Source organism: Astyanax mexicanus, chromosome 24 (assembly GCF_023375975.1).
Source record: "Astyanax mexicanus isolate ESR-SI-001 chromosome 24, AstMex3_surface, whole genome shotgun sequence".
Taxonomy (NCBI): Eukaryota; Metazoa; Chordata; class Actinopteri; order Characiformes; family Acestrorhamphidae; genus Astyanax; species Astyanax mexicanus.
The window spans coordinates 15,817,292-15,841,275 of NC_064431.1; the positions used below are offsets into that span (position 1 = coordinate 15,817,292).

Here is a 23,984-nt window from a genome sequence, read left to right on the forward strand (position 1 = left end):
TCTTATACTTTTGAATTTGGCCTCAAACAGTCAGGAAATTGAGCTCATGATTATTCCAGAAGACCTGTTTATCCATTTTTCTAGTTAAATTCCTGCTCCTCACTATCTGAATTTCAGGGAAAATTAAAAATTTCATTTTGTGTTTTGTAACAAAATGTAACAATATAATCCTAACTATTGTTTTTGCAATATGCAAAAATGGAAAAATCAGGATATCAAGAAGAGATTCAATTTTTTTTCCTGATATTAGGATTTTGAGGTGAAAAATGTATTTTTATATATGTTAAATGGATAAAATAATGTTTAATAAAGTTTTACACACAGCATACATTTTTGAATTGAGCCTCAAATGATCGCAAAATTGATCCTATAAATGTTACATTGATCTTGGACGTCCACAGATTTAATTTTTTTTTTTTTTAAACCTTATTTTGACTTTTTTATATATATATATATATATATATATATATATAAGAAGTGTGGAGCTCCTAAAATAAAGGGAAATACTCACTGTTGTTCAATAGAACATTTTTTCCTGTTTGAGGAAGACGAACGACACTTGAACTTTTGGATTTTCTCCAGAAGCTCAACAGCACACTTCCTTCACCATACTTTCACCATCACCGATCTTCAGTCGAGTCTCCAGAACTTCAGAATTTCCTGCTTTTTTTTTTTAAACTTCTTAAAATAATTTTTCATCTGTTTTCTCATGTTTTTTATCATTATAAATTGCGGTATTGTGTGTGAACGGGCTGAACCTATGAACTGAACTGAACTCAGTGATGTTGGTCTAAGACTCTTATTTTGGTTGGTTGATTCTGGGAATATAAACCAGTTTTCAAATCAGTTTTCTGGTCCTAACCAGCGTGCCATAATCTGTACATGTGATACCGGATATTTGGGGTCTGTTTTTGTAATAATATTTTTATTGTTTTTAATTGTGTGCGTGTGTGTGAGAGAGACAGTTGGTTTTGTCTGCCTGTTACATAAAGGCCAAAATCTGAGGGGAAAAAAATTAAGTGCAGCCTTTTTTTTCCTTTTTGTCTGTATGCATTAAAATGTGGTGTGCATCCCTGTTGCATACTATTGACTAATACTCGCTAGTATTAGAGTATGTAGTAGTATTGATGGCATTGTAGTGCTGCTAAAAGTTGAGTATACTCCTATAGAAGATGATAATAATATGATACAGATCACAATACAGTCAAATTTCATAAAAACTCATCATATTTATAAAATGTAAGTCAAAGAAAACTTTTCTTTGTAACCAACCAGAACAGTGGGATCTAACAACAAAGTGCACCACCACTATCTAATATCTACACCAATAATTAAAAATCAGTACTGTGTTTTTAAAAATAGACAGGATTGCAAAACAAAGTAGCACAGTACTGATTATATAGAGATATTGGTACATCCGTTTGGGTGTGGCTTACAATGAACTCTATTGTCCTACAGTGCAATGCCAAATAGAAAAGGGAACGACTACTCACATTTGGAAAAATATAAAAAGAAAAGAAACAAGTGCTGCAGCTGTATGTTTGCTTTGTAATTTAATATTTAAGGACCTAACCTGATAAATCTAGTATATATAAAGTTAATAAACCTGATGAATCCTAATATATAGTATATACCTTTTAAACTGGGGTGTTAGTGTAAAGTATGCAATTGGGACAGAGCCCTGGCCTCTGATTAGTCAGTTTAAATGAGAATCAGCAGTGACCAATCAGCTCACGTATAGTTTATAGGACAGAGAGAGATGCATCATAAAGAACAGGAGAGAACTTTTAGTTTAATTAAACTGTATCAAAGTGCTTTAAATTTTAAGGTTTTTTTTTTCAAATACCAGCAGAGCAATGATATAATAAAATAAACACAGAGAACATAAATATGAAAAACAGATATTTGTTGAGTGTGAAACAGAATTTGACAGTTTAAAAGCAGAAAAACAGGATGAATCCTTCTAAATTAGGGTAATTAATGCAGAACCTGCAGATTGAGGAACACAGACAGGTGCTCAGTGAGGTGTGCTGTTGTTCAGCCTTTTTGAGCTTTGAACAGAAATAGTAGAGCTTTAGATTAGTTGTGGTTAATAGGGCTGGGTGATATAGCCCTAAAATAATATCACAATAATTCAGGGTATTTTTTGATAATGATATTTTTGACAATATGAGAAAACATTGATTTAGTGTACTCTATACTACTTTCTATATTTCGTAAATGTAGCTTAACAAGACCCTGTATAAAATGATGTTTTATACAGGGTGTAAAGTGTTACAAAATATAAAATGTAACTAAAATAAATAAGTGTAGGAAAAATTGTACCACAAAAGAAAAGTGCAGAATATTTAGTGCCTGAATATGAACTGCAAACATAAACAATTACAAACAAATATGTAAATACGGTAAAAAAAAAAGCAAAACAAAATGGACTGCTTTCAAAAATATTGCGATGTCACAATAGATTTTTTTATTTTTTATTTTTGAATATTATTGTGTGTGATACAACATGGCACACCCCGAGTGGGCAATTTGATTATTATGATACACAGTGTATATTTCTGGGCATATTTTGAATTTCACTGGCCAACTGACCATTTCTTACATAAAGACTAATTCGTTCTGATTATTAGGATTTATTGCTATATAAAAAAAATCATTACCATTAAGGCAGCACTGCTGTGCTAATCAGTGTCACTGCAGTACTGAGAATGATTTACCACCCTATATATGGGTGATATGGCTCTAAAATAATCAAATATTTAAAATATTTAAGTTAAAAAACACTGAAAAATATTGTAGTAGTTTTAAGAAAATACTACAACAAAAAAAAACATTTATTAGAAAAGTTATTGTTATTGTAAACCTCAAAAATCTGTATATCTATTTTGTTAATCACTACTCGCCAAGACTCTGATTAAGTATAAAATATGTATTTGTAACAAAAATCTACCATAAAACTAAAGTGCAAAGAAACAAACATTTAGGTGGCTCTTATCTGGGGTGCTGTTAACTTGTTAACTTGCTTATTCTGTACAACAGATGGAACTCTTGCTCTTCTTTTTTCGGGGACAGTCCTGATAAGAGCCAGTTTCACCATAATATTCTTGTTGTTTATCATATCATATTTTGCCATTCCAAGTGACTCTACTTCATAAAACTGATTGTAAAAATGCCAAAATGTGCAAAGATATGATCTAAGAAAAGAAGAATCTAAAATATAAAACAATATTCTGGCTGGTAATATATAAGGATAATATTAAGAACTTGTTGCGTTAAATAAATTGCGTTAAACAATTGAGCAGATGCAATCCAAGTCTGGTAGACACATCATTGAAAATGAGAAAGGTGCAGATTTTCTATTATATTAAGCTGCAAAAATTTAAGTGTATCTTTTCATGGGACAACACTGACAAAATCACACTTTGACACAATGAAAAGTAGTCTGTGTGCAATTTTTATAACAGTGTAAATTTATTCTTCCTTTAAAATAACTCAATATACAGCTATTAATGTCTTAACCACCGGCAACAAAAGTGAGTACACCCCTAAGAGAATACACCCCTAAATGTCTGAATTGAGCACTGCTTGTAATTTTTCCTCCAAAATGTCATGTGACTCGTTAGTGTTACTGGTGCGTTACTAGGGAGTAGGTGTGTTCAATTTTGTAGTACAGCTCTCACACTCTCTCATACTGGTCACTGAAAGTTCCGACAAGGCACCTCATGGCAAAGAACTCTCTGAGCATCTTAAAAGACGAATTGTTGCGCTACATGAAGATGGCCAAGGTTACAAGAGACTGAAATATTGGATTAAATATTTATTAAATATTTTAATAATTCACTACTGCAACAAAATAAAAGTATTTTATTTTATTATTACTAGGTCTCAGGTGTGCATAGAGAGCAGATTTGTAGTAGAGCTCTCACACTCTCATACTGGTCACTGAAAGTTCCAACATGGCACCTCATGGCAAAGAACTCTCTTAAAAGAGGATCTTAAAAGACAAATTGTTGCGCAACATGAAGATGGCCAAGGCTACAAGAGACTGAAAGACTGAATTAAAGAGACTAAAAGACTGAATTAAAAAAAAAAAATCAATAATACACCACTGCAACAAAATAAAAATATTTTATTTTATTACTGAATACGATATATGGCACACCCCTAACTGAGATATTAAAATATATATATATTTTTTATTTGATCAGATTTGTAACAGAAGTCAATGATCCAGAATGTCATGATACTAATAATGCACTCCAAATATATATTAAAGTAAAATAAATGAGACTGGACAGATATAATCTGTCTCTAGTCGATATATAATGGGAAATGAGAACAGTGTGAATTTTTCTTTTGATAAAAACAGCAAAAAAAAGGAGCACCCTGATGTGATAGTTAGTGATAATTGATGCAACCAATGATCCTGCCTCCAGGTGTACTGATTAGATCATCCAGTGGTCTTCTGCCCTGCTCCTGGAGACCTACAGTACCTTCCTGCAGATTTTGGATCCAACCCAAATCCACCTCACCCCATTCAAGCAGTCCGGTACTGGTCTAGAGGCTACTGTTATACAGAAACACTTATAATTAGCCCCACCCTTAACAAGTGTGGTTTTGGTTCTCTGTCTGTTGGTAACTTCCTCTCTGCGAGTGTGTGTGTGTGTGTATCAGAGTGTGTGTGTCAGAAGAAGTCCTCCGGGTCCGTCGGGTCGGGTACAGCCATGGCGTACCAGCAGAAACTGGCCGAGAAGCTCCTGGTTCTGAATGACCGAGGTCAGGGAGTTCTGATCCGGATGAACCACATTAAGAAGGTGAGAAATTAAAGATCTTGGAAGATCTGATTAACTGTAAACTCATTATGTTGCCTTATTATACTTTATACATGCTTAAAGTCGGGCAGGTGCATTTTTTAGCAGGTTAAAAGAAGTTGCTAAAAATACTTGCTCCATTTTTAAAAATAATTGACTATTAAAATGTCTCTAAAAATATATATTTTATATTTTAAACTGTTGTGCCCTTTGTGGGGACACACATACATCACTCAAAGGCCTGTTAAAGTATATATATATTTGTGAATTTTCACATAATTAAAAGAGGAGGTAAACTCTATTAACTTGCTCGAAATTTTCTTATTTTGTAGGTTAAATAAAAAAAAATCATGCTGGATTGGCTTTAAAACTCTCGCTTTGTGTTTCAAAGCACAGAATTAAAGAGGAAGTACAAACAGGAAACCAACAGGCGCTGTCGGGCTTCTGCATATCACCCACTGACAGTGACACACTGAACTGAAGTGCCCTATTCTCTATTTAACACTGAATTTTAATTTCTTTAATAGTATCACAATAAGAGCTGCACCCATTAGGAAGTGTAGGATTGCAATGCTAATCAGAAAAAAGATAAAAGTTCCAGAATCAATAAGTGATTAAAAATGTACACATACAATAATGTGTGTGTAACCGGTATAACATGTTAAATGTCTTAGCATGGAGTTGTAGGGGTTCTTAATGGAGTCCTCCAATACTCCTTCACATGGAGTTCAAATATTCTCATTTACAGGGGTTGGACAATGAAACTGAAACACCTGGTTTTAGACCACAAAGCCGTGGTTTAATGTTTTTTGGATACAATCCGGGTTAGCACCCGAACATCCCTTTCAGATAGCTTCCTCTTGCATCCACAGTTAATCCTGTTGGATGTGGTTCGTCTTGGTGGTATGTTGACAATGCCCTGAATATCGTGGCTCTTGATACATCACAAAGACTTGCTGTCTTGGTCACAGATGCGCCAGCAAGACGTGCACCAACAATTTGTCCTCTTTTGAACTCTGGTATGTCACCCATAATGTTGTGTACATTGCAATATTTTGAGCAAAACTGTGCTCTTACCCTGCTAATTAAACCTTCACACTCTGCTCTTACTGGTGCAATGTACAATTAATTAAGATTGGCCACCAGGCTGCTCCAATTTAGCCATGAAACCTCCCACACTAAAATAACAGGTGTTTCAGTTTAATTGTCCAACCCCTGTAGTTCCTGCAGATTTTGTGGTAGGGATGAAGTGTTCATAGCGCATCCAGTAGCATCACACTCATTTTGTCTCTTCTTTCTTGAGGCAAACCATTTAATCCACTATATGGGTGTGTCTGTGTCTTGTTTTAGACATGCTCAGATCCTAAACGAAGACCCTCCTTTCTGACGGACAAGGCGACAGAACCCGCCGTCAAATACATCAACAGAAAATTCCCCAACATCGACTTCAGAGGAGGCAGCGTAAGTTTTAATATGTCACAGCTTTTCTTCATTTTTTCTTTGGATTGTAACATGGCATAACAAGGTCATTGTAACAGTAGAGGTGTAACAGGGTCAGTGTAACAGTACCTGTGAAACAAAATCACAAAATTAGTGTAACAGTACCTGTGTAACAGGTTCAGTGTAACAGTATATATGTAAGAGTATCTGTGTAAGATTACTGGTGTAGCAATATCTGTGTAAACGTACATGTGTAACAGGGTCAGTATAACATTACCTGTGTAACAGGGTCAGTGTAACAGTACCTGTGTAACAAATCAGTGTAACAGTATAGATGTAAGAGTATCTGTGTAAGATTACTAGTGTAGCAATATCAGTGTAAACGTACGTGTGTAACAGGGTCAGTAAAACATTAACTGTGTAACAGGGTCAGTGTCAGTGTACCCTGTACCAGGGTCAGTGTACCTGTGTAACAAATCAGTGTAACAGTATAGATGTAAGAGTATCCGGGAAAAATTGTCATTGGAACAGGGTCAGTATAACAGGGTCTGTGTAACAGTACCTGTGTAAAAAGGGACAGTGTAAATTTACCTGTGTAAAAGAGTATGTAACAGTACCAGTGTAACAGGGTCAGTGTAAAAGTACCTGTGTAACAGTACCAGTGTAACAGGGTCGGTGTAACAGTCCCTATGTAAAAAGGGTCAGTGTAAAACTACCTGTGTAAAAGGGTCAGTGTAAAACTACCTGTGTAACAGGGTCAGTGTAAAACTACCTGTGTAACAGGGTCAGTGTAACACTACCTGTGTAAAAAGGAATGTAACAGTACCTGTGTAACAGTACATGTGTGTTGATTTTTCTGAATGTCTTACAGCAACAGCTGAGCAGCATCCAGAAACAAAAGACTGCAGTTCTGGAAGGTCTGAGCAGCTACTACGACTCGTTCGTTGATGTCATGGAGTTCAGAGTAAGAATATTTATTATTTTATAGGTCAATTACAAGTTATTTAACATTCCAGCATGTAGAATTATGTATAAAATGATTAGATTGAAATATAAAAATATGAATGGGTTGATTTTGAAAGGTTTTAAAAACAACATAACTTCAAGGCCGCATGATTTATTCACTGTTATTATCAGTATCATCCTAATTAAAGAAAAATACGTGTGTTCGTGGTAAACTGGATTTTGTTATAGTTTGTGTAATTTAATAATATGTTTTGTAACTAATGTTTTAGTAATTTTGTTTTGTAACTAAATTATCATTGTTATTATTTAGTTATTGTATTGTTTAGAACAGTTTATTTAGACCAGTGGAGTGTTTTTATTGAAAACTTGTTTTGCTTAACTTCATTAAGCATTTCACAGTTCATTATTGTTCAACAAAATAATGTAAAAAATTCTAATATACACTGTTCTTATCTCAGGATCATGTATATGAGTTACTCAACACTATAGATGCCTGCCAGTGCTTTTTTAATATTGTAAGTATCAGATGTTGCATTCTTAAAACAGCTTTTAATGGTTTAAATTACTTCTTGTTGTTGTTTTATTTGTAATAAATAAATAAACAATATTTCAGGCAGTGAATTTCGACTTCACCAAGAACTACCTGGACCTGATTATCACCTACACCTCAGTGATATTAATGCTCTCGCGTATCGATGATCGGAAGGTTCTGGTGGGGATGTATAACTGTGCACACGAGCTGTCGAACGGTAGCAGGTAAATATGACTGGTTGATTAATTATTTATTTCAAAAGGAATATCAGTGTTGAGGCAATGCATTAAAATGGGGAAACAAATGAACAACAAAATTAATATTGGTGGTCGTGTTGTTTTGTTTGGAAGTTTTGTAGTTGAACAAGTAGTAAATATTTTCACTCTTAAATCAAAATCTCATTTAATTTCTCCACAATGATCATTTTAAAATGCATTACAAGAAGCCTGTTTTACAGGGTAAATGATAAAAGCCATTATGAAATCTCTCATGAAGTAAGCTTCTTATATGCTGGTAAGCCTGTGAAGCATGGGGGCGGCTGTATCATTCTTTTATATCATAGTTTTGTTGCAGTCAATGGCATTGGCAGTATTGCAGAGGTGGAGGGAAGAATGGACAAGCAAAAAAAACAAGCAAATCCTGCATTTAGATATTATAATAACTATCCAAAATATACCCACATGTTGTATATGATTATAGACACATTTAAACCTAATAACTTGGTTGTGCCACTCTGGCAGAAGCAACTGCACCAAAGCATTTGTGATAACTGGCAATGACTCTTTCATATATCTGAAGAGGAATTTTGGCACACTCTTTTTTTGCAGAATTGTTTCAATTAATTTTTTGGGGAGTTTTCGACGAGCAATAACCATCACACTAGCCCCACAATATTTGATATTCTGTATTATTTATCCTTTTTCTGAAATGATATTAAGAGGCCTTCAGTTCTTTAGATGCTGTTTCGGGTTCTTTTGTGACCTTCTGGATGAGTTGTCCATACCCTTTTGGTAGGCCAGTCACTACTGGGAAGGTTCACCAGTGTTTCATTTGTGAATAATAACTCTCTTTGTGGTCTACTGTGAGTCCCAAAGCCTTAGAAATTAATTTATTTTGCATAGTGACAGCTGATCAGTGGCTTTGCTTTCTTATCTGTTTTTGAATTTCTTCAGATCGGGGCATAATGTGTTGCTTTTTGAGATCTTTTATCCTGTATCATGTTGTCAGACAGGTTCTATTTAAATGATTTCTTGATTCTTCAGGTCTGACAGTAATCAGGCCTGATTGTGGTTAGTAGTGACATTTAACTCAGCTTTCCAAAAAATTTAGATAATCACATTTAATTCTTGGAAGGGGGGACCTGACTTATGTTTTAGTGAAAAAAAATATGTAAATGATGTTTCTGTCTGTAATGTGCTCAAAAACAGGATTTAGTAAATAAATACTAACAACATACTAACAACATATTAACAAATAAATAAATAGTCTAATATAATATTTGTTTTTTTTGTCTGTTCATTGCAGCAAAGTCATTTGTTTAACAATATTTGTATTAATTTTATATAACTTTTTATACTATTTTTTTTACTCTACACACATTTAAATATATATGCTTACATATTTTCACACATTATTTCTAAGCAGTAAAAACTCCCAACATGAGGGGAAAAGGTGAATACTCTGGCACAGATTTTTATTTTTTCAATGCAGTGGGCGTGGCTAAGCTGCTGTTTGATTCGCTATAATAAATGTCCATTCTGATTAATAATAGGTCTGAATTTTTGTGAAGTGAAAGAATACACAAAAAAATAAAAAATAAAAACACATGTCCATTGCAGTGGATGCAGGGTTCTGAAAGGGTTAATTACTTTGCTTTTTTCCTTAATAAATTTAAATTATCATTTAAAAATGTCTTTTAATATTTACTCAGGTTATCTTTCTCTGATATTAAAATGTGTTTGATAATCAGAAAAATGTGAATAAAATTTTGATGGGTGGAAAATACTTTTTTAATAGCATTGTATATGTATGTAATTTTATTTTATAAAATTATTTTTTAGAAATGATTCATGGTAAAAGTACATTTAAGTACAAATTTGATCAAATGTGCAATTCAGACAAATCCTCATTTAAAGTTACAATGTTTGCTTTGTCATATAGTGATCCTTCGTACCCTCGACTCGGCCAGATGATTATGGAGTACGAACATCCGCTAAAGAAGCTCACTGAGGAGTTCGGTCCTCACACCAAGGTAAAAATAATAAAATAATAAATCAATCATTAATCAATAAACATTGTCTTACAACAGTGCTACCTAAACTCACCCAGGCCCAGACTGTCAGTAGCTCACTCTCACTCGCTCTCTCTCCTCTCTCTGATTGGTCAGTCGGTGACGGAGGCGTTGCTGTCGCTGCAGATGGTTTATCCTCGGCGGAACTTTACGGCGGATCAGTGGCGCCGAGCTCAGCTCCTCAGCCTCCTCAGTACCCCCGCCACCCTGCTCAGCCCCGCAGCCTGCGATACCGTGAGTCACCGTCACTGCAGAACACACTCTAGAACCATCTCTAGAACACACTTTAGAACTATAGGCTAGTGTGAAAAGAATTTGCCCACTTACAGATTTCTTATGTTTTTGCATTTTTGTCATACTTACATTTTTCAGATTATCATATAAACTTTAATATCAGACAAAGATAACCTAAGTAAATATAAAAAAGCACTCTTTCAAAAATGATTTCATTTTTGAAGGAAAAAAAAACAATCCCTGCAAAAAAATGTTTGCCCTCCATAAATTAACTGTGAATAATCCCACTTTTTGATTACTGATTACTACCAGACTTGTAGAATCAAGAAATTTCTTAAATGAAACCTGTCTGACAACATGAAGCAGATAAAAGATCTCAAAAAGCAACACATTATGTCCCAATCTGAAGAAATTTAAAAACAGATGAGAAAACAAGATGGCTACAAAACTCATGTGACATTTTAAAAGCATGTTTAAAAGCAAGTCCACTAATTATTTTGATGTTCTGTTATTAAAGTCTTTATTTTAAAGAAATACATAATTTATATTATGACAAAAATCATTCCTGTTACTGACACTCATTCCTGTTACTTTTTATGTTTTGAGTAACAGGAATTAAAGTAACAGGAATGAGTTTTTAGCAAAAACACGAAAAATAGCTACAGTAAATGTCAGCTATGCTAGTAGCACTGAGCACATTCTAGTAATTTTCCGCAAAATTTGCATTTTAAAAATTAATATTATCTAAGAATTAATTTATGTAACAGGAATAAGTTTTGAGTGTTGAGATTGACCTCCTAAGTCCTAAGTTACAATAAGATCAAATATACAGAAAAATAAATGAGGGAACTTAATTTTGGTCTTTTCTTGATCTTCAGATTAACCAAATGATGTCACTTCCTGTTGTAGACATGATTTGTAGAATGTTGCAGGTGTTTCAGATGGGGTAATGTGTTACGGTAACAGGACTGAGTGAAACCCAGGGACACAAGTAAAATGTGTATTTTAACTTAAATATTATGGATTATATTATTAGAGCATTGATGGGATTTGGAGTTACAACAATTAGGGATTTTAATAATTATATTTAATGGTAAAGTTTATAGGTAGAGAGTGGGGAAAGGAAACAAATGCTATTTTTGTTCTAAGTACTTTTTAATTACATTTCATACTTTTGCAATTAGTTACATTTTTCTGGGCACAGAAATGGCACAGATTCGGTGGAATGGCCCTTATATTATTATAAAAAATAATAAATGTGTGTGTGGTATCACTATAGATTTTGTATTGAAATTTTGTGTGTGTGTGCTGTGACAGATGGCGTGTGAGTATTTGCCGATGGAGATGATGGAGCGCTGGATCATTTGTGAGTGTCTGTTATTCTACCCATCCTTCAGTCTTTCTGTCACTTAATTTCCTTTCTCTGCTGAAAAAAAAAAACAGCATGCCCAGCTCAAACTGGTTAAGCAGGTTAAGCTGGTAAAGCTGGTTAAGATGGTTAACACGGTTAAGCCGGGTGAGTGACGTTAATTCCAGCTAACAGGTCACACGTGTACCTGCTCGTTGTTTGTCCAGCTCGTGTTGCTGGTCTCTTTTTAGACGTTTCTAATGTTTTGTAATATTTGTTTAATCTTAATTGTCTCTTAGTTTGTCAAAAAATCTGTGTTACTAACCATTTTTGCTACTTCTTTATCTTGTGATAACAGTTGTGATGGCAACTGTTAAGTTGGTTGAGCCAGTAAAACTGGTTAAGTTGGTTAAGTTGCTTAAGCTTGTTAAGCTGCTTAAGACAGTTAAACTGGTTAAGATGGTTAATATGGTTAAGTTGGTTAAGCCAGCTAAGATGCTTAAACTGGTTAAGACGGTTAAGCTGGTTAATTTGGTTAAGATGGTTTAGCTGGTTAAGACCCTGAAGATTGGTAAGCTGGTTAAGATGGTAAATTGGTCAAGCTGGTCAAGTTTTAGCTGGTTAAGCCGAATAAGATGGTTAAGTTGGTTAGGTTGGTAAAGTTGGTTGAGCCAGTTAAACTGGTTAAGATGGTCAAGTTGGTTAAGCTTGTTAATCTGATAAAGCTGCTTAAGACAGTTAATCTGGTTAAGATGGTTAAGCCAGTTAAGATGGTTAAGATGGTTAAACTGGTTAAGACAGTTTAGATGGTTAAGCTAGTTAACATGGTTTAGCTGGTTAAGATGCTTAAGATTGGTAAATTGGTTAAGATGGTAAGTTGGTTAAGCTGGTTAAGATGGTTAAGCCGAATAAGCTGGTTAAGTTGGTTGAGCTAGTAAAGCCAGTTAAACTTGTTAAGTTATTTAAGACAGTTAAGTAGGTTGAGCTAGTTAAGCCAGTTCAACTGGTTAAGCTGTTTAAGCCAGTTAAGATGGTTAAGCTGGTTAATTTGGTTAGGTTGGTTAAATTGGTTGAGTTCGTAAAGCCAGTTATAACTTTAATTTGGTTAAGATTGTTAAATTGGTTAAGGCGATTATGATGTTTAAATTGGTTAATTTGGTTAAGACGATTAAGATGGTTAATTTAGTTAACATTGGTTAAGTTGGTTAAAATGGTTAAGCCAAATAAGTTAAATTAGTTAAGATGGCTAAGGCAGTTAATCTGGTTAAGCCAGCTAAATCAGTTAGGATGGTTAAGTTGTTTAAATTGGTTAAGATGGTAAAGCTGGATAAGATGGTTAAACTGGTTAAGATTGTTAAGCTGGTGAAGCCGGTAAAGATGATTAAACTGGTTAAGCCGATTGACCAGTTTAGCTTGTGACCAACATATCTTATGTTTTCTTTGACGGTTTATCTGGTCTACAATCATGATTAACCTGATCAACTTAAACCACCAGTATAACCAAGATTAAACAAGCTGGTTAGCATGACCAGAATTAAATAAAACACACACTGTGCTGGTCAAGATCTGCCTAATCAGCTAGTTCACCAGTATAGTGTGTGTTTTCTACTAGATTACCGTCACTATCAAAGACCAGCTAAGACCTTTTGAAACCAGTTACCTGTAGAAACGGGTCTTGATGTGTCAGACCTTCAACAATTTTAATCATTTCCCAATTTAAAAAAAAAAACAAAAAGAGAAGAAAAACACTGAATGAAAAGATGTGTCTAACCTTTGCGTGGTACTGTATATATAGAGAATTTAGATTATGTTTATAATGGTTTAGGAGTATATGGTTTTGCAGGGTGGTGTGTGATATGTGTAATATGTGATGTTGAACATTATATTGATTATTGATCTGTGATTGGCAGTGGGGTTCCTGCTGTGCCACAACAGTCTGAACTCAAATGCAGCGTCTCAGGAATTATGGAAGATGGCGCTGCGCAGCGGTCTGTACGTCACACTGACCCGAGACGAGGTCATCAACGTACACAAGCTCTCTGAGGATCATTTCGACGGAATCAAAGGGTAATAGAAGTAAACACAGATCAGCAGTAACATTCTTCACAAAATTCTTTGTGAAAAACGCGGAGCCACTTGCCTCGAGTCTGACTTTAAGTGAAGTTTAAGGGTTACCTTTACCAAGAACTCAGTTCTGTTCTTTATAACTAAGGCTGTATCTCTGAAAACATTTTGTCCTTTGAGTTTTACAGGGTTCTTGCGGGTCCTTAAAAAGGCCTTAATTTGTCTCACATTTACTTTAAATTTGCTGTAGGTATAACAGTTTTAGATGGTGTGTTTAATGCCAGTGGTAAAGCACAGACTAACATTAACGGCGAGTTACTGGGGAGATAACTAAGGTCAGCATGGAGCTAGCTAACATTAGCGGCGAGCTAGCTAATGTTACTCTGGCAGGAACTAAGGTTAGGGTAGAGCTAGCTAACATTAGCTGCGAGCTAGCTAATATTACTGGGAAGAGAACTAAGGTTAGCAGAGAGCTAGCTAACATTAGCTGCGAGCTAGCTAACGTTACTGGGGAGAGAATTAAGGTTAGCATAGAGCTAGCTAACATTAGTGTAGAGCTAGATAACGTTACTGTGTCGAGAACTAAGGTTAGCATTGAGCTAGCTAACATTAGCAGCGAGCTAGCTAATGTCAACGGGGAGAGAACCAAGGTTAGCGGCGGGCTATAGCTAACATTAGAAGTACTAGCGGTGAGCTAGCAAACATGCTAACATGTTCTGCATCACTATGGAACAAAACTGAAAAAAGAAAATTGATAACAAATGGGAAACATTAAGTTTTAATTCTCAAAACATTCATTTATTTTCTACTTAAGACGTTATCACTACATTTTTGGGCCTTAAATTCTATTTATTGAGGTTTTAAAAAGGTATTAAAACATTAAATTTGACTTTTAAAATGGAGCAAAAACGCTTTTTTAGAGTTGTAAAATTGCCTGTGGGGGAATGTAGGTAGGCGGTCTCTGCTGCAGTGCTGTTAGCCAATCAGAGGCGATATATTTGCATGTATGAATATTCACAAAAAGACCTTTAAGACCAGATAATCATTGCATTTCTATAGGGATAATCTGTGTAATGTAATCAGTGTGAGTGGGGGGTGTGACCCTGTTCTGTTGGTTTTCTGCAGGTACAGTAAAAGAATAGCTGATATTAAAGAGTGTAAAGAGAACGCCATCGCAAACTGGTGAGCCACACACACACACACACACACACATACACACTCTCCAAGTACACAGACAGAGCTGCTTTTAGTGGGTTTATCAGTAAAGCTGATCCTCTGTTCTGACAGCGGGGCGTTTCACAGAGAGAAGCGTCACTTCCTGCGGGGGGCGCTAAAGGAGCTGATCAAGGTCCTAGAGGACCAGCCGGCTTTGCTCGGACCCAAGGTTTCTGTCTTCGTTTATTAAATGTATTACAAGCTGATGTTGTGATTTTGATTTAAATTGAATTGGATTTTGATTCTCTGTTCTCAGGCTCTGTACGTGTTCATGGCGCTGTCCTTCTCCCGGGATGAGATTCTCTGGTTGGTGCGTCACTCTGAGAACATCCCCAAAACCAAAACTCCAGAGGACTACTCCGACTCGTACGTTCTATCATAAAGTATTCAGACACTGCTTAGTTTAATCACTTTATCCCCCAGTCACACATATTTAAAACATAGATTTTAATTGTTGAGATTTATGAATATTTAGAGCTGTAATTTGTATCATTTGCGAATATGTGGGATTTTAATTGCAGGACATGAATGTGTAGAATTTTGAATTGGGACTGGATGGAATATGTAGGATTTGTGAATTCAAGATTGTGAATGTTGGAATGGTGTGAAATTGCAAATCTAGACTTTGGTGATTTGTGGAATTATTAATGTGAGATTGTGAATGTGTGAACATTATGAATGGTTGACTATAAATTGGTAAATGTGTGGAATTGTGAATGTGTGGAATTGTGAACGTGAGATTGTAAATGTGTGTAGTTGTAGATGTGTACATATAAAGAATGGTAAATGTGTGGAATTGTAAATGTGTAAATATAAAGAATTATGAATGTGGGATTGTGTGGAATTGCAAATCTAGGCTTGTGATTTTTTGTGATTTGTGGAATTGTGAATGTGTGACTGGAATTATAAATGTGTGAATGGAATTGTGAATGTGAGATTGTGAATGTGTGGAATTGTGAATGTGAGTTTGTGGAATTGTGAATGTGAGATTGTGAATGTGTGGAATTTTGAATGTGAGATTGTTAACGAGTGGAATTATGAATGTGAGATTGTTAATGAGTGGAATTGTGAATGTGAGATTGTGAATGTGTGGAATTGTGAATGTGAGATTGTTAATGAGTGGAATTATGAATGTGAGATTGTGAATGTGTGGAATTGTGAATGTGAGATTGTGAATGTGAGATTGTTAATGAGTGGAATTATGAATGTGAGATTGTGAATGTGTGGAATTGTGAATGTGAGATTGTGAATGTGAGATTGTTAATGTGTGGAATTATGAATGTGAGATTGTTAATGAGTGGAATTATGAATGTGAGATTATGAATGTGTGGAATTATGAATGTGAGATTGCTAATGAGTGGAATTATGAATGTGAGATTGTTAATGAGTGGAATTATGAATGTGAGATTGTTAACGAGTGGAATTATGAATGTGAGATTGCTAATGAGTGGAATTATGAATGTGAGATTGTTAACGAGTGGAATTATGAATGTGAGATTGCTAATGAGTGGAATTATGAATGTGAGATCATGAATGTGTGGAATTATGAATGTGAGATTGTTAACGAGTGGAATTATGAATGTGAGATTGCTAATGAGTGGAATTATGAATGTGAGATCATGAATGTGTGGAATTATGAATGTGAGATTGTTAATGAGTGGAATTATGAATGTGAGATTGTTAATGAGTGGAATTATGAATGTGAGATTGTTAATGAGTGGAATTATGAATGTGAGATTGTTAATGAGTGGAATTATGAATGTGAGATTGTTAATGAGTGGAATTATGAATGTGAGATCATGAATGTGTGGTAATTATGAATGTGAGATTGCTAATGAGTGGAATTATGAATGTGAGATTGTTAATGAGTGGAATTATGAATGTGAGATCATGAATGTGTGGAATTATGAATGTGAGATTGTTAATGAGTGGAATTATGAATGTGAGATCATGAATGTGTGGAATTATGAATGTGAGATCATGAATGTGTGGAATTATGAATGTGAGATTGTTAATGAGTGGAATTATGAATGTGAGATTGTTAATGAGTGGAATTATGAATGTGAGATTGTTAATGAGTGGAATTATGAATGTGAGATTGTTAATGAGTGGAATTATGAATGTGAGATTGTTAATGAGTGGAATTATGAATGTGAGATCATGAATGTGTGGTAATTATGAATGTGAGATTGCTAATGAGTGGAATTATGAATGTGAGATTGTTAATGAGTGGAATTATGAATGTGAGATCATGAATGTGTGGAATTATGAATGTGAGATTGTTAATGAGTGGAATTATGAATGTGAGATTGTTAATGAGTGGAATTATGAATGTGAGATTATGAATGTGGGAATTATGAATGTGAGATTATGAATGTGTGAAATTATGAATGTGAGATTGTGAGGTTATGAATGTGTGACTGCAGTTGTAAATATGTGGAATTATGAATGTATGGGATTGAGAAAGTTTAGAAGTGTGACAATTGTGTGAAATGTGACTGTGAGGAATCGTAAAAAGTTAGAGAAGGGAAATTGTGAAATTGCAAATCTGTGGATTACTGAAAGTGAGACATTGTAAATGTGTGAATTGTAAATGTGTGGAATTGTGAAAGTGTGTATTTGTGAATGTACAGGAATATGGCGGAGCTGCTTTACTACATGGAGAGGTTGAGGGCGCTGCTGAGCACCTACAGATATGTAATCCAGCGCTACCATCTCCAGTACTTATCCCAGTTTGATGCACTCTTACTCAATGATACAATACAGGTACAGCACTCCATAAATCACGCTCTATATCACTCTTTATATAAGTCTCTATCTCTCTATCACTCTTTTTAACTCATCTTTTTATCTTTTCTCAGAGTATTTATGTTTGTCCTGAAGAAGAATCTGTGCTGATGACATCATTTGTCTCGCAGTTGTCTGCACTGAACCTCAAACAGTGTAAGATGATATATTATATAACAAATATGATAATGCAAGTATGTGTAATACATATATTAATGCGTTTATTTTTTTGAATACTGTAGATATACTGTACAGATTTATGTATAATCTGTTGTTCTTGTTGTTGTGTGTTGTCCCGTGTCTTTTGGCTGGCAGTGGATGGTGGTGAGGACTTTGATCTGAAGGCGATCAGACTGGACTGGTTGAGATTACAGGTGCTGATGATGTGATGTTTTCTGATACAGCTGTGATCATATTTTGCAATATATTGTAGCATTAATACACTGTTTGGACAAAAGTATTGGGACACTTTAACCCCGCGGTGGTTTACTCTGTGTGTGCTGATGATCTCAGGCGTACTCCTCGGTGGGTAAAGCCACGCTGGCGCTGAAGGAATACCCGGACCTCGCCAAGATCATGAACATGACCCAGTTTCACACCCGCATGATGGACGACGTGGACGAGCTGCTCATCGAGACGGCTGATATCTCCATACTGTGGTGAGCTTGAGTTTAAAAAACAGAATCAGGACGGAGATTGAGTTAGTACTGAAATGAATTAATAAAATATACCAATTTATATTACTCATGACTGACTTATGTTAAATTACCACAGAATTTTGGACTAGTTCTCATTTTATTTTAGTACTGCTTTAATATTTAATTAGTACAGAGTTTAGATTAAAGTCAAGTTTATACTAAGATTTGGTTAGTACTGTCTTTGGACTGTTTTTGAACTGTGATGTAATTAGTTCTAAAATGGGATTAGTATTGCTTTGATTTCATTTGATTTAATTATTTCTTCTAGCACTAAATTAGATTAGAACTAAGGTTGAGTTAGATTAATTAGTAATTAGTACTGGGATTAATTAAGTGCCAAATTTGTATTAGTATTGAAATTGGATTAGTACAGAGTTTAATGTAGTGCTCAGATTAATTTAGTGCCGAGTTTGTATTAGTTCTGAGATTTGATTAGTACCAAGGTTGAAGTAATACTCTGATTAATTTACTGCCGAGTTTGAATTAGTACCAAATTTGTGTTAGTATTTAGATACATTTAGTACTGAGATTAATTTAGTACATAGTTTGCAGTAGCACTAAGATTAATTTTGTGCTGAGTTTGTATTAGTACTGAGATTAATTTAGTACATAGTTTGAATAAGCACTCAGAATAATTTTGTGCTGAATTTGTATTAGTACTGAAATTAATTTAGTACAGTTTGAATTAGCACTCAGATAAATTTAGTACCAAATTTATGTTAGTACTTAGATCATTTTTGGAAAAGAGTTTGTTAGTACTGAGTTTAATTAATTCAGGCTTTTAACTATTTGTTACTAACCAGTTACTCATTATTAACCATTGATTATTGCTGAGTTAAATTGTTTACTTATGTTTAATTAGCACTGAAATTGTAATAGTCCTGACTGTAGTTTAGTATTGAGTTTGTATTAGTACTGAGATTTGATTTATGTCAAATTTTGATTACTACATACTTTTGAATATTACTTAGATTGGATTAATACTATGGGTTATTTATGTTTGATTGGCACTGAGATTGGAATAGTACTGACTGAGTTTAATCCAGTACTGAACATATAATATAAATGTTTCAGTTTTTACCCGCGGGTGTTTGAGAAGATGTTCTCTCAGAGCAGTGAGGACACCTCCATGCAGCGTTATCTCATGGCGTTCCCGATGGTCTGCGCCCACTTTAACCAGAGCACCCACACCATGTGTCCTGAAGAGGTCAGTAGTGATCTGCTGATGTTACTAATAATTACATCATCAGGCACGAGCTCAGTTCTGAATTATTCTGTCAATTATATTCTATAAGTGTTTTTGAAAGAAAGATTTATGAAGCTTTCAGCTGGTTTGGGGACTGAATGTGAAAAGCAGCAGTTTCTACAACAATTTCAAGATTTCAGAATGCAGTCTATGCAGCCTATTTCCTGTCCAATACTTTTAGGGGATAAATGATGGCATATCTGCTGTAACTCTGACTTTAAACAGTGACTTTAAAACATACACTACTACAAAGTTTTAGAACAGCACCATTTTTCTCCTTATAATTTCATAATTTAAGCTCTTCAGGTCCAGTCAATAACTGAAAATGAAACAGAATCCAGTGTACAAAATTGTACACAGTAATCTGCCAAGGCCTTTAATGAAAACAAATGGAATAAAAACAAAAAAAGTGATTTTAGTATTAAACAAAATATTGTAAAAGAATATTGTAAAAATAATAATAAAATATTGAGTACTGTTTTCTGCACATTTAATATACTCTAGTAGAGTAGAAGACTGGTACAGGAAGAGTCAGGTCTAGCTGACCCACATGGTAAAACTTCCGGAAGAATTAGAGAGGTCTAACAGGTGAAGTACAGCAGTAATAAAGTCATTGCTAAGATATTAAAATAATAAAGCAGCTTGTCTGGACCGTTTCTATTTTTTGACCAAAAAGTAATTTATATTACTGCTGCTGCGTGTGTGTGTGTGTGTGTGTGTGTTTTTTTTGTGTGTAGATGGAGCTGATGGAAAAGCAGACTCTGAGGCTGTGTGTGAAGTTTCTGGAGGAGATAGCTCAGCAGACATGTGGTGTGGTGCTGGAGATCTGTGCTGAGCAGTGCAACCTCCACGAGCAGGTACTGCACACCTTATTTTCAGGTCTGGGTCTGGGTCCAGTTGGAGAAAATTTCGTCAGTCTGAGGTCCGGACCATTTTAACTTGTGTTATGATTCAGTGCTATATACTGTATACCAGGGGTACTTAATTAGACATCAGTATGGTCAAGTTAAAGTATGGTCAGGCTAAGGTCCAGACCGTCGCCAATGTTAACTTGTGTTATAATTCAGTGTTTTATTCTGTTTACTGAAGAAGCCTATAGTAGTTCTGTCAGTGTTTTATCAACAACTGACTGACAAATTACACATACTAGTATATTTCAACAATATTTATTGTTTTAAATAGGCCTGTCACAATAATTACATTATCAACTTATCTTAAAATAAATGAAAAAACCCTCAATAATTTAACATATCTAGTCTAATAATGTGAATCTGTATGTTCACTTTGTTTCAAAATGCTATATTTATTCTATTTGATTTTATTTATATTAGATTTAGGCCTGCCTGTCATAATAATAATTACATGAATGAAAAATTGTACAATATATGGAGAAATGTTTGCTGAACTTGGCCAAAATATCAGCTTTCTTTAAAAAAAAAAAACAGTAGTTTTATTTATTTAATATTATTACTGTATCAGACTTTATTATGTTGTGGGTAAAACTGATGGGGGAAGTTGCCAATGCTAACTGTAGTATTTTAATGTTTTTTTCACACTTAGAATCTTTTAATTTTCTGAAAAATTGTCAGTGTCTCTTATAATCTGGTGCGCCTTATGTATGAATTTTACCAGTCAGGTTGTAAAGAGCAGTAAAGCCACTCTGCTGAAGTTTCAGTTTAGTTCTCCAGCAGTATTAGCATTAGCTCTGTGGCTGTCCAGAGGTGAGTATTATTGGCCTGTAGCCTGCTGCTAACCCTGACTAGCTCTGTTGGAGCAGCATTAGCATTATCCGCTAACCGCGCTAAGAGCTAGCTCATTGGCTGTCCAGAGGTGAATATATTAGACTGTAGTCTGCATGTTTACCACGATAAAACAAGCTATGTGGAAGGAACTGCGAGCTAATATCACCCTGGCTTACCAGAACACTCAGGGTTCCTCAGTGTAGTGCTGTTGGGTGGCAATAGCTGCTAACTGCTTGCGGTTACCGCTAATGCTAATGCTCCAGCTTTAGAAATCTGTGTAAAAAATGTGTTTTTTTAAGAATTACAACTTTGTTTACTTAACTTAGCTTAGCTTGCCACCCAGCGGTGAGACCTCCTGAATTTAGAAGGAAAACTTCTAGACCAGAAAATAGACGTTTATTGAGAGTGCGCCTTATAATCCAGAGCGCCTTATAGTGCAAAAAATACGGTAATTCACGCTCTTCTGTTCCTTTGTCCTGCAGCTGCTGCCCAAACACTGCGCTGAGACCATCAGCACCGCCCGCAATAAGAAGCTGAAGAAACCCATGCCCAAGAAAGGAGAAGTCCCGAAAGAGAAACCGGGAACCGAGAGTCACAGGAAGGACCGAGCTGTGGTCACCAAGTGAGTCCTGCAGGGGTCACTGTTTTATTCAGAATAATTACCTATCAGGCATTAACTGAATACAGAGATTTTGAGGAAAGACTTTTATATATATGTTTATATTAAAAAAATCACTGCTCAAAGAGTGCTAGTGTTTCTAAAAAAAAAAAAACACTTAACATCTGTACAATAATATATACAAATGTTTGTGGACACCGCTTTATAATCACGTTTTATACTCATCCACATGCGTACTGGTGAGAAACAACAGCCAATCACGAACTAACCTTTTGCTCTAGTGGCTGAATGCAATTAAGTCCAAAATATAGTATAGGGTGACCAAACGTCCGTATTTCCCGGGACATGTCCGTATTTCACGTCCAGTCCCGGTCCCGTTTTTTTTTCAAAAAGTGAGGAAATGTCCTGTTTTTTTAATTACCTTCATTGGACTATTAAATTTACAGGCACTAGGGCACTGCGCATGGTGCTGCATGTGACATAATCCCTGAGTCGCGTCAGTGAGAGCATCCCTCTTCTTAAGGGGGGTATGCTGCCTAGAGGGGGCGACAAATCAAAGCTCCACATAAATTTCCTCTCCGGAGAAACAGCTTGCTGTTTTGCGGAGCGCACAAACGAATGAATTTAACTCCCACAGTCTCAGTCAGTCTCTCACCTCATTCACCACACAGCCTGTCCCTCACCTCGTCCACAGTGTCTGCCTCTTTGTAAAAAGCTAAATATCTATTGAACCATTGAACAATTTGTCTATGATAGGTTTAAAAATAAAAAAAATAAAAATAAAGAAAAAATAAAGAAAAGTTAAGAAAACGTAAAAAAATAAATAAAACAAACAAAACCCCTAAAAAAATGTGGAATAACAGTTCAGTCTAACTGCTGCTCTTATAATAACATGTAAGAACATGGCAAAAAACATATTTATGTAATTCACGTAAAAATGAAGTTATTGTAAAAAAGTGACGGCCTATTTAAAAAGCAACAGAAGTTGTTCATTTGTATCATTTCTAACATATTTAGGGTGTTTTTTACAGCTTCAAAAACATGTATTATGCAAATTAGGTGTTGACGTCATTTATCCAGGTGTCCTGGTTTACCCAAATAAAAATATGATCACCCTATATAGTAGGAATTACTAAAAGTGTCTTTTCTGGACACAAGAGGCAGTTACTTCAACGAAAGCAGGATATACTCTTCCTAATACCCTTGATTTTAGAAGAAACCGTGAATTAACCGGCATCCCAATATGTTTGTCTATTTTGTCCAGCAGAAAATCGGTATAAAAAACTCTTCCTTCTTCTCTTTTCTTCTCTTCTACTTCTACTGAAGCTTCATACTGAATTATAACATCATGTTCCTGTTATCTGTCCTCAGCATGGATAAGATGCACCTGACCCTCACCGAGCTCTGCACCTCCTACAGCATGTGCTCCGACTTCACCGCCTTCAAACACATCCTCGTCCCTGCCGAGTTCCTCCTCTCACAGCTGGAGCAGCGTCTCAGCAAGTATGCAGAATTTCACAGAACTGACATTTCTACAGTATATCTTTATGTATGTGTTTATTACACCGCCTGGCCAAAAAAAGGGCTCAACCTGTATTTAACAAAGCAGATTGGTAAAGGCCTCCCTAACTGATGCAGTGAGAAGCTTTGCTCATTTGTTAAACAACCATGTGTTTCAAAAGGGTCAAATTATTGCCATGCATCAAGCAGTGAAAACATCTTAGGAAATGACTGAAAATCGACTTAAGAACTGTCTAATGCATTATTAAAACGTGGAAGGAAACATCATCTTCGAGGATTAAATATAGTTGGAAAATAATCTTGAATGATCATGATTAGCGATATGTTTAATAGTAAAAGTAAGAGCATTCTGACAAGCACAAAGCCAAGGGAACTCAAAGGATTGGGAGTAAACACTTGTGTAGCCTTAAGAAATCCACTTATCATTAGACTAACCGGCAAAAGTGGCTTCAGTTTGCTTGGGTTCAG

At 35.2% G+C, this 23,984-nt stretch overlaps 1 protein-coding gene and 1 long non-coding RNA gene across 2 annotated transcripts in view; both read left to right on the plus strand.

Annotated features, from left to right (window-relative positions):
• Positions 1–23,984, plus strand: part of LOC125787471 (uncharacterized) — a 241,440-nt gene that overhangs the window by 9,798 nt on the left and 207,658 nt on the right. The gene's annotated exons all lie outside the window — the stretch shown is intronic.
• The window catches only part of nckap1l (NCK associated protein 1 like), a 29,677-nt gene continuing 10,327 nt past the window's right edge, over positions 4,635–23,984 (plus strand). Inside the window, exons 1-20 of the mRNA XM_007248358.4 lie at positions 4,635–4,817; positions 6,165–6,275; positions 7,126–7,218; positions 7,679–7,735; positions 7,834–7,976; positions 9,913–10,003; positions 10,139–10,276; positions 11,594–11,642; positions 13,535–13,691; positions 14,814–14,870; positions 14,976–15,072; positions 15,160–15,269; positions 17,537–17,669; positions 17,765–17,846; positions 18,006–18,064; positions 18,204–18,349; positions 19,463–19,595; positions 20,372–20,491; positions 21,859–21,998; positions 23,367–23,498. Coding sequence (XP_007248420.1) covers positions 4,728–4,817; positions 6,165–6,275; positions 7,126–7,218; positions 7,679–7,735; positions 7,834–7,976; positions 9,913–10,003; positions 10,139–10,276; positions 11,594–11,642; positions 13,535–13,691; positions 14,814–14,870; positions 14,976–15,072; positions 15,160–15,269; positions 17,537–17,669; positions 17,765–17,846; positions 18,006–18,064; positions 18,204–18,349; positions 19,463–19,595; positions 20,372–20,491; positions 21,859–21,998; positions 23,367–23,498 — 2,138 coding nt within the window. The 5' untranslated portion in view covers positions 4,635–4,727. The remainder of the gene's footprint in view (positions 4,818–6,164; positions 6,276–7,125; positions 7,219–7,678; positions 7,736–7,833; positions 7,977–9,912; positions 10,004–10,138; positions 10,277–11,593; positions 11,643–13,534; positions 13,692–14,813; positions 14,871–14,975; positions 15,073–15,159; positions 15,270–17,536; positions 17,670–17,764; positions 17,847–18,005; positions 18,065–18,203; positions 18,350–19,462; positions 19,596–20,371; positions 20,492–21,858; positions 21,999–23,366; positions 23,499–23,984) is intronic.